Genomic DNA, 12007 nt, shown 5'->3' on the forward strand with positions numbered 1-12007 from the left:
GCCGCCGCGGCCGCCTCGTCGTCGTGGCCATCATGCTGCTCGATGTATGTCTCGTACAGCCCCATGAGGCCGATGGTGATGAGGGTGAGGCCGACCACGGTGCCCGACCACCGCGACAGCGCAGGGATGAAGTCGTGGAAGCGCTCCTGCAAAGATGTTCAAGGTCCGAAAGGTCAGGGTTTGCAGAGGAGGGATGAAAAGGCGACCCGTAAAAAAATGCATGTTGCCGCAGTAGATTGCCTCAGACTCGTGCGAGGCAGCTGCTGCTGCTCTTGCCCTCGCGCGCAACCTCGTCAGCACACGGAGCAGCACACGCTTGGCCGGCAGGGCATGGGCACGCACCTTCAGCAGCACAAGCGCCAGCCCAAGGATCAGCTGCCCAGTGGAGTGGCCAAAGCCCCACAGCGCGCCCAGCGCAGACGCCGCCGCACGGTTGCGTCCAATAGTCAGCGGCGTGAGGGCCTGCATGTTGTTCAAATGCAAGCAAGCAGGGTCCAAGTGAGCTGATGAGCCGCACCAGAGACAGGCTGAGTTGACAGCCACATCGCGCATTGTGTCAACAACAGCACTTGCGCCCGCACAGTGAATGGGAGAAATAGCACTGGCAGCCCGGTGAGATTTCTGTCAGTGAAGACCGTCGGCTGCAGCGGCGTGCCCCGCAGTGGGGACACGCGTGCGCAGATGCGACCCCGTGAACCACCAGCGACACCTCATCGGCCGCTGGCCGACCCACACGACAACTCCTGACGTGCGCCATGCGGCGGCGTGCGGCCCACTCACCGCCAGATGGTCAGGCCCACACAGGGTGTGGAGGAACCCGGCTGCCAGCCCCGCCCATGCACTCTGCGCTGCCTGCTGCGCGCCTGCGGTCGCCGGCGGCCATGCACATGAGTGAGCGTGCGCGGCGCATGGCTTCACGTGGCGCCACGCATCGCACAGCGCCTACATAGGCTTTTACGCGCACCATTAGAAGACGCTCCAGCTGCTGCAATTGACAGAGAGGCAAAAGGCCCGCTGGCTGCGCTGAAAGCGGACGCAAGTATGGACCAGGCCGCTGCTGCTGCTACACCTATAAGCGCGGACTTGCATACGTGCTGCAATCTATTGGGACCATTGTCCGGCTGCAGAGGGAGGGCCACCGCAGCGCTCCGGGCTGCTGTAGATCGCGACGCCAGTGCCTCGCGGCACTGCGGCTGCTGGATCTGGAAGACGGCGCGAGGACCTCGAACCACACCAAAAGTCACATGGCGTGCTGCGTGAGGCCCGGCACCCGCGGCAGGGCCCCTCAGCTGGAGCCCGTGCCTGCGGCTGTGCTGGAGGCACTGCATGCTAGCGTTTCAAAAGCGATGAACGTGCGCATGAATGTCTGCAACGCACGCTGAAACGGACAACCGACCTTTTGCAGCCTGCTGTGCGCCGCCCCATGCTTTGACCTGGTCTTCTGTATCCCTGCGTCTGCCACATCACAACTGAACAATGCGATTGCAGCCTGCGCCTTGTCTTGGCACACAATGAAAGGGAATTACAGCAATCACAACTCATTGGGAGGCCGCACCGTGTAACACAGCATCACAGAGTGGGCGGATGAACAGAGCGCCACACCTCAGGAATCTGGGATGACATGGGCGACGCCAGTCAAGGGCAGCTCACGAATGGTGGAGCCGTGGCAACACGACCAGAAACACAGCTTTGACCACGATGCTAGCACAACACCGGCACAAGGCAACAACACATCATCAAAAGCCAGAGGACCAGCAAGCTTGCGGCAGCAGATGACCCAGCAGAGTACGACAATGTTGACCAGGGCGTAAACACAACACTCCTGCTTTGCAGCCAATGCGATCAACACACAGCTACAGAAAAGACCATACCCCCTAGACATCCTGCAGCAGCCGCTTGAGGTTGGTGTTCGCCGCCACCCGCCGCGTCTCCCCCAACCCGTCGCCCACCAACCCCGCAAACGCCATCGGCACGCTCTCCTCGCGGTCCGGCTCAAAGCTGCACCCGCTGAAGAAGGGCTGCAGCTCGCAGGGCGTCACCAAGCCTACGTCGTATACCTCGTGAGTGGTGACCTGGCAACCGCAAGCAACAGGGGGCATGTAGGGCGAGGACCGTTGGATTGCGAAGAGAGGAGCGTCTGCGCATCCAGGGACATTCGCGGCTGGCAGCAGCGGGCTGCCACCGCACCCGCTTACGACGTGTCTGCTCCCGCGCTGCAACCTTTCTGACAAGCGCAGGGCCGAAATTATCATCCTGCAGACACTGCGCCAGCAACCGCCGCGCTCAGCTGTGCGGAGGGGGGTGATGGGGGCTGGTGGCCGCAGGGGCAGCCGCGTGTGGCACACACCTGTGTGACGACTTTCTTAAGCAGCCGCGGCCCTATGCCAAAGCCTTGCAGCTCTGGATGGACGATAACATCATGCACCGTGGCCACCTGGGGAGCGTGATGCAGGGGGGTCGATGGCCATCACACCATTAAGCGCACCACACACACTGACAAACATGCGAGAAAAACTGCTGGCCGGCCTGTTTGGCGGCCGAGGTGCCCAGGGTCAGCTGAGGAGTCTGTTACCAAACAGAGCGGGCACGCAGCAGCAGCATTCAACCGTGAAGAAGGCCCTCAAACCCACCAGCGAATAGTCTCCAGATGCCCGCACAAACCCCACCAGCCGCGGTGGCGGCCGCGGCCCCCACAGGCTGCTGCCTAGCTGCGCCAAGGGCTCCGGCCACTCCAGGCCGCCGCCACCTCTGCTGCTGCCACCACCACTGAGGATGCTCCAGGCATCACTCAAGCTGCCGCCTCCGCTGCTGCTGCTGCTTCCGCTGCTGCGGCCGCCGTCGTCGCTGCTGTCGTACTCCTCATCGTCCTCACTGCTGAGCTCGTACCCGTCTAGCCGAGGGTCGCGCGTGAACGCGGCCGCAATGGCCACGCTGTTGTGAAGCGCCATGCGTAGCTTGTCGCGCACCATCTCCTCTACAAAAGGGGCAAGACGCGCGAGCAGGGTTGCTTCCAGGCGCGGCATCAGAGGGTGTGGGTTCCAAAAAGCGCAGCGTGGGCGTCGGTGTGGCGTTTCTACAGGCTGCTTAGTACGATGTTGACCCGCAGATGAAGCAGGTGCTGGCCAAAAGGCACGCGAAACGGCTTCGCATGCAGCACCCACCCGGCTGCTGCGTCCAGTGGCGCCAGTGGGACGTGCGTGTGAGCGAGCCGCTCTGCGTCGTGCTGCTGCATGAGCACAGGCTGCACAGCCGCGCCAGAGCCTCTGGAGTCACCTCGCGCTTGCTCACACTGCGGTACAGCAGGCGTTATGCTGTATTTGGTGCTTGGGCTGCGGGCTTAGCGCCTGAACAAGGCGACGGTGATGCTTTTGCCCATGATCATTGGTGCTGATCCCTGGCCCAGAATTGGTATTAGCAAATGGGTGCTGCTGCGCAATGACAGCCCCGATATGCTGAAAACTACATGGCTGGAGACCGTCTCACGTGTAGGTTATCTGTGGCGGGGTCTTGAAGATGCGTCGCGGCCGCACGCGGCGCTGCTCCATTGGCGGCGAAGCGGCCACATCAAGCGCCAACCCCCGCACGACAGCTGCGTCGCGGTTCGACCGACTCAGCTGCTGAAGCTGCTTCATTGCACTGCTAAGGCGTTGCTAACGCGGCTTGAAGAGGCCCGCGGCAGCAACAGGGTACACCTGCAAACGTGACCAAAGTGATGGCCATTAAACGAAGTCAAAGCGCAAACACTGTATTGGGTTGCAGTCTACAACCCTTGACGAAGCCGTTCCAGGGAATGCGGCACAGCACACCCGACTCGTTGCGTCGGGTGACCAGCTCGCTGGCCCGTACCTATCTGGGCACGCTTAGATTTCTCCAAATACCCGTGATTCTCAAGCCTACTGTCACCTACTAATACGCATGAACAGAACAACCATCTTTGTTGGTCTCGTAGATCAAAGGTCCTGGCGCGCTGATAAGCCCAGATAAATGGAGCAACAGGAGGGGCCCATCGTATTGGATCCGCCAGACTTCGTCACCAGGTGCGCAGTGTGCAACATGCCCTTTCCAAACACTTGCAACTTGCTTGCCGCCGCTGCTGCTGCCGCTGGTGCACACACCCACTCTGTGCTCACACTGATTTTTTTGGCAGGGCGTTTGCGAACGCTCTGGTGTCACACCAGCGGCATCACGACCTGCCTCCGCTGTACGAGGTGACGCCAGAGCCGCCGAAAGCAGTCGCAGCGTCGGAAGCCAAAGCTGCAAGCTCGTCGCACTATGGTGACGGTCTATCCTCCAATCCAGCCAAGCAGCGCGGCGACTACAAGCAGCAGGAGGAGCGGCAGTCGCCCAGACACCCGCACGAAACTTGGCCCACAGCCGAGGCAGCAGGAGCAGGAGCAGCAGCAACAGTGCCACAGCCATGTGAGGCGCCTGGCCATGATGCGCCCGCGACGGCAGCGGCAGCTGCGGGGGACGAAGATGCCTCATACAGGGCATTTTGGGAGTGGTACAGCTCTGGGGGCTACCAGCCATGGGCCCCAGCACCACCACCAGTATACCAGCAAGGGCAGCAGCAGCAGCAGCAGCAGCAGCAGCAGCAGCAGCAGCAGCAGCAGCAGCAGCAGCAACACGGCTGTGCCTGGCAGCAGGGATCATGGGGCACGGGATGGCAGCCAGGTTACTGGCAGCCACCCCCACCCCCACCGCCGCCTCCTCCAATGCCGCCAGCTTGCATGTTGCCTGGAGCGGCCGGTAGCAGCTGCTGGTGCTGCGAGTGCTGCTGCAGCGTAGGTGCATGGGCAACGACTGCAGCATGCGGCGCAGGTGAAAGGCTTTCCAGCAAGAATATGCCGTGTGCGTCTGATGTGGCAGCAGTGGTACCGTACATATTTCATACCAGACCAGGACAATCTGGTGGGACATTCTTATGACTGATCTCGTGCGCCTCAACCTTGCTCCTCGTGGCTTCTCTTAAACGCAGCATAGGCCACAACCTATTCACACGCCACATGCACAACCCACCTGAATCGACCTGAAACACGGCAGGGGATGTAGAGCAAGAGGAGAGTGGGACCTCTGAAGGCACAAAGGTTAGCAGGGAGCTGCTGGGCGCGATGCCTGCTGATGTGGCAGCCGACCCTCTGAGCAAGAAGGCGGCCGAGGCGGCGCGCGACAGCGCGCTGCGGCTCGTAGGTGGCAACGCACCGGCGTCTCAGCTGATGATGGCCTGGTTCTATGCTGGCTACGGCGCCGCCAAGGCGGCCGCGGCGGAGGCAGCTGCTGAGAAGCAGCGGTGAAAGAACGGAGTAAGGGTGCGTTTGTTGTAGATGGCTTGTAGATAGCTGCACCTCGTGACCTGCTCACGTTACTTTTGTTGTGGGGTGGAGGCTTGCCGTTGTAAGCAAGCAAGTTGGTTCCCAGTATTGGTTACCACTTGGCCAACTACTTACAGACGCTGGCATGTTTCAGCAAGTGTCGACGCCGCTGGTCGTTCCTTGGACCCGCGCCTGCTCAGCAGCCTCCACCTGCAGGGCGAGCTTATAAAGCTGGCTTCGCCCCACACCCAGCTGCTGCGACAGCTGGCGCGACACGGACGACACAGAGGCGCCAGATCGCAGCAACTCTGCAATCATCCGCTTCAGCGCACTGCTGTCCCCGGCAGCCGCCGCTGCTGCTGCCGCGGTCGCGGCGCCTGCTGCCGCTGCCGCCTCGCCCGAATTTCTGCCTGGTCCCTTCACCTCTGCCCCGCCACTGCTACTGCTGCTGCTGCTGCTGCTGCTGACCTCCACATCACCAGCACCTCCGTCGCCATGTGCCGCTGCCAGGGCCGCCTGCGCGCCTGCCTCTGCTATTGCGGCCTGCGTCTCTGCTGCGCCCTCCACCACCAGCGCCATCTCCCCCCTGACGATTTCCCGGCTGCCGTAATCAGCCAAGACCTCGTCAATCGTGCCCCTGGGGGTAACAAGAGATTTTTGGCAGGAGGATGAGGAGCAGGAGATCGTAGAGCAGGGCGGGGTGCAGGAAGAGGCATGCCAGCAAGACGACATGCAGGCCCAAACAGCCTGGCTCTTTGCGGGTGCGGGGCCGCTCCAGGCACACCCAGGCCGGCTTGGTGCGCCTGAGTGGCCGCAACGTGCACTCAGCCCAGTGCCTCTGCCCACCCCTCCCGCAGCTGATCAGCGGCCTGCCCAACTCAAGCCAACTCATCCAACCCAACCAAATGGTCACCGCCAGACCGGCGATTTTCAAGCTCTCACCTGCTGAACTCCTCGTGCAGCTTAGTCAGCTCCCGTGCTACACAGCAGCGCCGCCCGCCGCCCAGCACGGCCGCTGCGTCAGCCAGCACCGCCAGCAGCCCGTGAGGCGGCACGTAGAAAACCAGCGTCGCGCGCTGCCCCGAGAGCCGCCGCAACTCCGCGCGCCGTGCGGCCTGCTTTGGAGGCAGGAACCCGCAGAACTGAAACGACGACGTGGGCAAGCCTGAGGCGACGAGGCCGCAGAGCGCGGCGCAGGGGCCGGGGATAGGAAACACGGGGATGCCCGCGGCGGCGGCGGCGGCGACAAGGTCTGCCCCGGGGTCGCTGATGGCGGGCATGCCGGCGTCACTGATGAGGGCCACGGGCTGCGCATGTGGGGCGGAGTCAATTTCGACGTAAAAGAGATGGTCAGGGAACGGCCGGGTGTGCGTGTGTGCGTGTGTGTGTGCGTGTTTGTGTGTGTGCGTGCGCGTGTGTGGGGGTGTGCGAGGGGGGAGGGGGAGGGGCATGCGTCTGTCTCTGTTGGCAGCTGCGGCACGGCTTCCAATTGAGTCTACACACCACAACTGCACTCGCCGTGCTCGTCGCGCCGGGCATCAGTCGCCGCACCTCTCCGCCTGCCAGCCGCTGCAGCACAGAGTGCGCGCGCTGCTTCTCGTTGTGCTCGTGGTACGACAGCAGGGGCGTGCGTATCCCAAAGTGGTCCAGCAGGCGCCGCGAGTGGCGCGTGTCCTCCGCCAGTATCACGCTCGCGCAGCGCAGCACCCGGATGGCGCGCACACTGAAGCGTGGCGAGAGTGCGTGCGGCGGAGGGGCACGGCAAAACGGGGCGTGACTGTGCGGCGCGCCGGCGTTTGCAAACGCCGCTTTTGGGTGTGCGAGCCTGCTGCGGATTGGGGCAGCGGGCATGTGCAGCATGCACATGCGTTGCGCATGCACGCGCGCATGTGTGGGTGTAGTATGTTTGCGTGCATACATGCACAGCACACTGCGTCCTGTAAATATGTGTGCCCGGCTTGGCGTGCCTGATGTCTTCGAGATTGCCTATGGGAGTTCCAGTAATGTACAGTCCTGGGGCCAGCGGCGGCTCTCCACTGCTGTCCTGCCCGGCTGCGGCGTGCTGCCGAAGTCCCTCAACATGACCACTATTAGCGCACCGCCGAACTCGCTCAAAGCACAGGTGCTGCTTAGCTGGTGGGCGTGTTGGCCACCAGCGGGAGCGCAAATGCAGGACGCCGCCCGACGCGCAGCTGCGCATGGCTTTTCTTGTCGCTGCTACCGTCTACGGGTGTATGTTGTAAGCTGTTTACCGTATGACTTTGATTTTGCTGTGCAGCCACAAGGCGTCCTGCGGAGCGGCATGTGCTAGATCATGATCAGGCGTGCAGCTCGTCAAACGGTGTTTGCATATCATACTTTAATGTGAGAACCTACATGATACATAGGTGAAACCTGTCGGGCAACGATGGCCCAGCAAGCGGTGGCCACGCTCGGACAGCTGTTGGAGCAGGCCCTTGCGGCTTTTGACGATGAGCAAAAGGTTGGTGTGATTATGAGCATGCATGCTGGCCTTTGGAGGCGAACAAACGAGCTTATGCATCCGCGTTTGCCGTTTGGACGCCGCTATGTCCTGCAGACGGTGTCGGCGACAACGCGCAAGCGTATGGCTGTGCGCGCTATCCAGGTACGGGATGTCAAGCAAGAGGTGCAAATGTACGTGTCACTTGCACAGTACATCCCATCGTCGCCGCAACGGCCACGTACTCACTTGTCCGCATAACAACGGAGGGCATGCGGCTGGACACGTGCATCAGCAACCCCAAACCCAACCAGCACGTCGACATCCTCGCAACTTTGTCTGCCACACGTGCGCAATCGAAAACAGGGCATTAAGCTGGGCCAGGAGCTCATAAAGGTGAGAGCCGCGCCAGCAGTGCCCTGTGGCACTGGCGCTGCAGCCCTTGCAGCCGGTGTCGCCACGCATGCCACTTGTTCGCGGCATTGCCGGCGCGTGCGGTCGCCTGCCCCGCTTGCGCCGCCGCTGAAGCCCCTTTCCGCGACAGCACCACCCTTTAACTTACCGCACTACTGCAGTCCCTGGCCTCAGAGCTGCGCCAGCTGGAGGCCACGGCGCACCGGTGGGAGGACGACGCAGCGCACGCCGGCGACAGCCAGCGTGAGCTGATGGGGCGCCTCGAGCGCGCCGCCAGGGACCTGGACGCAGCGACCGCGCAGCTGCGGGCCGCGGAGGCGGGCCGGATGGCGGCGCTCGGCGAAGCAGAGGTGGCGGAGCGGCGCGCGGCGGAGGCGTCGGCGGAGCTTCAAGCGCTGCGGGCGACGCTAGGGCAGCGGTGCGCTCTGCTGGGTACTGTAGTGTTTATGTGCAGCAAAACAAGGCTGCTTGTCTGCTGCCATTGCCGCTGCTGGCTGTAGCAGCGGGCATGCAGATTCCTGCCATTGAGCCAGAAGCCTGCACTGCGAGTGGTGTGCGAATGCATTTGCAGACGACCCGCTCTTGCTCGCCCTTGGCGCCGCAGGGAGGCTGAGGCACGCAGCGCAGTCGCGGGGGTCAGCGAGGCTCAGAGCCACGTCAGCCAGCTGGCGGCCGAGTGCGACGTGCTCAGGGAGGCGGCGCGCGAGGCGCTGGAGGCGTCGAACGCAGCAGGGGCAGCGCTGCAAGCGGCGAAGGACGAGGCGACGGGCGAGCGGCAGGCACGGCAGCGACACGAGGATGTGAGCATTGTGAGGTGCATGTGTTTGTGATTGTTTGTTTGTGTGTGTGTGTGTGTGTGTGTACGCGCACGTGTGTGCACGTGTGTGCATGTGTGTGCATGTGTGTGTGTGTGTGTGTGGGTGTGTTGGCGCACGTATTTGTGCACGTGCGTGTGGCCTCTCTTCCTCAGTATGCCCAAGGGTTTGGGGGTGCTCACCCACTCACCAAGCTTACAGTCCCAGGTGGAAAAAATGTCAGCCTGCATTACCTATCCTGACACCAGCCGACGGGTGCCCCTCCCCCCTTTGCCAGGCAATCGCGCGCCTGACAGCCGACAACCTAGTGTTCCTCACGCGCGCCCGCGAAGCCGAGGCGGCCCTCGGCGCCGCGCGCAGCCAAGCTGCCGACCTGCGCGCGGCGCTGGACGAGCACAGGGGCCCGTGGTTTGAGGAGGTCGCGGCGGGCGTGGAGGAGCGCGTGCGTGCGGCAATGGCGAGGGCGGACGCATTGCAGCGGGAGCTGGCAGAGGCGAGGGAGGCCGCGGCGGCGACAGAGCAGGTGCGATCTGCGTCTTGCGGCTCAGGGCAATGGCTCACAGCAGAGGTCTTTCTGGCTTGGATGGTGCAGCTGCTGCTGTCGTCACAGGCGCTGGCGTTGTTGCTGCTGTGCCTTGCATCGCAAAGGTCGGCTCGCCCAAGCTTTTAGGTGGTTGCTTGCCATGAGCGCACACCTGCGCCTGTGCCCCAAGACGCCCACCACAAACACTGGGGATGACGTGCAGGCGCTGCGCGGCGAGCGCGCCGAGCTCGAGCAGCTGCTGCATGAGTCGCGGTCAGAGTGCGGCCAGCTGGCCTCGCAGCTCTCGCAGGCCGGCGCCGCGGAGGCGGCCGCGCGCGAGGAGGCGGAGGCCGCGCAGGTGCTGGCCGCGGCGGCGCGCGTCGCGGCGGAGGAGCGGGCTGCAGAGCTGCGGGTGGCTCAGGACACGCTGCGGGCTATGAGGGAGGAGGTCAATGAGCGCTGGGTGCGTTGGCGCCGGGTTTGTTCCGAGCACGGCAGTCGCCTTTGTGTGCACACAGGCCGTTGTGAACGCAGTGTACGCATGTTTGCACTGACACGTGTGCGCAGATGCTTGAGAGCATGTGCGAATTGCAACATGCACCTTCTGCCCGCGCGTTGCTCTGCATTAGATTCAAATTCAAACCCTCACCTCCACCCGCCGGACCGACCCACCCCGCCCCGGCGGCGCGCGGCAGGCACGGGAGCGCGGGGCCCTGGCGCAGCTGGAGGCCCTGGAGGGCCAGGCCCAGGCGGCGCAGGACGAGGCGGTTTGGCTGCGGCGGCAGCTGCAGGAGCGCGAGGGCGAGCTGTCTGCGCAGCGCGACGTCAACGTGCAGCTCATGGCCAAGAAGGAGGACATGGAGTGGTGGGGATTTGTGTATGTATTGGGATTTCCTGGTTGGCGGTCGGGGTTTGTCGGGACGGGGAAGGTGAGAGGCTGAGGCCCATGTGTGGGTGGAGCATGCCAGTCAGCTGGGGCTGCGCTCCCGTCACTCGCGCGCTGTCAAGGGAGAGCCCGGGTTCACCATGCGTGATAGGTCATACAAAGCGTGCGTGATGTCAAGGCTTGCCCCTTGCCGCTGCGCTCGCGCTCTGCCTGCAGGCAGCTCATGTCAGCCGTGGCGGCGCTGCAGGCGGCCGGGCTGAGCAGCGGCGGCCTCTCGCCGCCGCCGCTGACGCTGCAGGTGGCTGGGGCGCTCAACCTCGACCGCACTGTGCCGCAAATCTCCGTCACCCGCAAGCGCAACAGCAGCAGCGGCGGCGGCGGCCTGAGCGGCGGCGTTAGCGGGCGGCTGTTTGAAGATGTGTCAGGTGGCGGCACTGACAATAGCAAGGGGGAGCAGGCGCGGCAGGAGGAGGAGCAGTCACCTGCTGGGGCTGCTGCGAGCTGCAGCCATGAGCCCCTGCAGCAGCAGCAGCAGCAGCAGGAGCAGGAGCAGGAGCAGCAGCAGGAGCAGCAGCAGCAGCACGAGCAGCAGCAACTGCAGCAGCAGGCTCAGCAACCGACACTGCTCTCAATTGGCAGAGCTTATCATACCCCTGGTGGTGGGAACCCCCAGATCTGGAACATGCCGTCGCTCGAACTGGGCATTGCCCCGCTGCCACCTGACCAGCAGACGACAACGACACCCCGCGACGCCCCAGCTTCTTCCGCTGCAGCGGCTGCCGGGCTGCCACCGGGCGGTGCGGCAGCTGCAGGGGGGGACGAGCGCGGGGCGCTCCAGCAGCAGGGGCAGCAGACGGCGGCGCCATGCAGCAGGAGCGCGTCGCCGGCTGCAAGGGCAGTGCGCTTCAGCGAAACCACTGAAGGGAGCAGCTACGGCCGTCGCCGGCTGGGGGCTCCCCCGCCGTCACAGCGGGCGTGGGCCGGCACAGGCGGCGGGGGCGGGGCGCGGGCGCCGCAGGGGGCGCTGCGAGGCTACGCTGACGAGGACGTGTTTTCCATTCGGAAGGGCGGGCCTGGCGGTGCAGCAGCGATCCCACGGGGCGCGGTGCATCCGGCCATGGCAGCGGTGGGGGCTGCGGCACACCCTGCGATGGGGGCTGGGCGGCTGGCTGCAGGGGTGGTCGCGTCCACGCCTGCGCCCGGGCGGGACGTGACGTCGTGAACTGTGGCTTTTGTAAGTTCAAGAACGACACAACAGACTGAGTCACCTGATCATATGCGGGAGGCCGGGGTGAGCATGTCTTGATATTGTGACGTGGGAATGGGACGGCTGCAGGGCCTAGACCCAGTGCACAGATGCGCGCAGGGGTCGCTGCGATCGCGAATGCGGAGCTTTGATGTGTCGGTTGGCGGGGCTTTGATGTGTCGGCAGGCGGCTGAATAACTAGCTGCGTGTATGGGGGGCACTGGAGCATGCTGCTGCACGGACATAGGTGATTTGCCAGCCGACCCTAGCACGCACAAATCTGGACAGTGGTGTCATGTTGAATGTGCGTGCCGAGCAAGGTGCTCCCTGCAGCTTGTTGCAATTTCATG

The 12007-nt window shown here is 63.8% G+C and overlaps 3 protein-coding genes across 3 annotated transcripts in view; 1 reads left to right on the top strand and 2 right to left on the bottom strand.

Annotated features, from left to right (window-relative positions):
- The window catches only part of MNEG_3094 (hypothetical protein), a gene marked incomplete at both ends in the record, with an annotated part of 1281 nt that extends 813 nt beyond the window's left edge, over nucleotides 1–468 (bottom strand). Inside the window, one exon of the mRNA XM_014048427.1 lies at nucleotides 343–468. Coding sequence (XP_013903881.1) covers nucleotides 343–468 — 126 coding nt within the window. The remainder of the gene's footprint in view (nucleotides 1–342) is intronic.
- Nucleotides 469–1874: 1406 nt separating this feature from the next.
- MNEG_3095 (GCN5-related N-acetyltransferase (GNAT) family protein) lies at nucleotides 1875–2969 on the bottom strand (the record flags this gene model as incomplete). Its single annotated transcript, XM_014048428.1, has 3 exons — nucleotides 1875–2072; nucleotides 2348–2434; nucleotides 2631–2969. The coding sequence occupies 3 exons, from the start codon at nucleotides 2967–2969 to the stop codon at nucleotides 1875–1877; spliced, it is 624 nt and encodes a 207-aa protein (XP_013903882.1).
- Nucleotides 2970–7719: 4750 nt separating this feature from the next.
- Nucleotides 7720–11633, top strand: MNEG_3096 (hypothetical protein; the record flags this gene model as incomplete). Its single annotated transcript, XM_014048429.1, has 10 exons — nucleotides 7720–7794; nucleotides 7891–7938; nucleotides 8140–8169; nucleotides 8349–8605; nucleotides 8792–8987; nucleotides 9280–9525; nucleotides 9749–9988; nucleotides 10221–10390; nucleotides 10628–10836; nucleotides 11587–11633. The coding sequence occupies 10 exons, from the start codon at nucleotides 7720–7722 to the stop codon at nucleotides 11631–11633; spliced, it is 1518 nt and encodes a 505-aa protein (XP_013903883.1).
- Between the last annotated feature and the right edge of the window lie 374 nt (nucleotides 11634–12007).

This window comes from Monoraphidium neglectum (genome assembly GCF_000611645.1).
Source record: "Monoraphidium neglectum strain SAG 48.87 unplaced genomic scaffold scaffold00375, whole genome shotgun sequence".
In the NCBI taxonomy this organism is placed as follows: Eukaryota; Viridiplantae; Chlorophyta; class Chlorophyceae; order Sphaeropleales; family Selenastraceae; genus Monoraphidium; species Monoraphidium neglectum.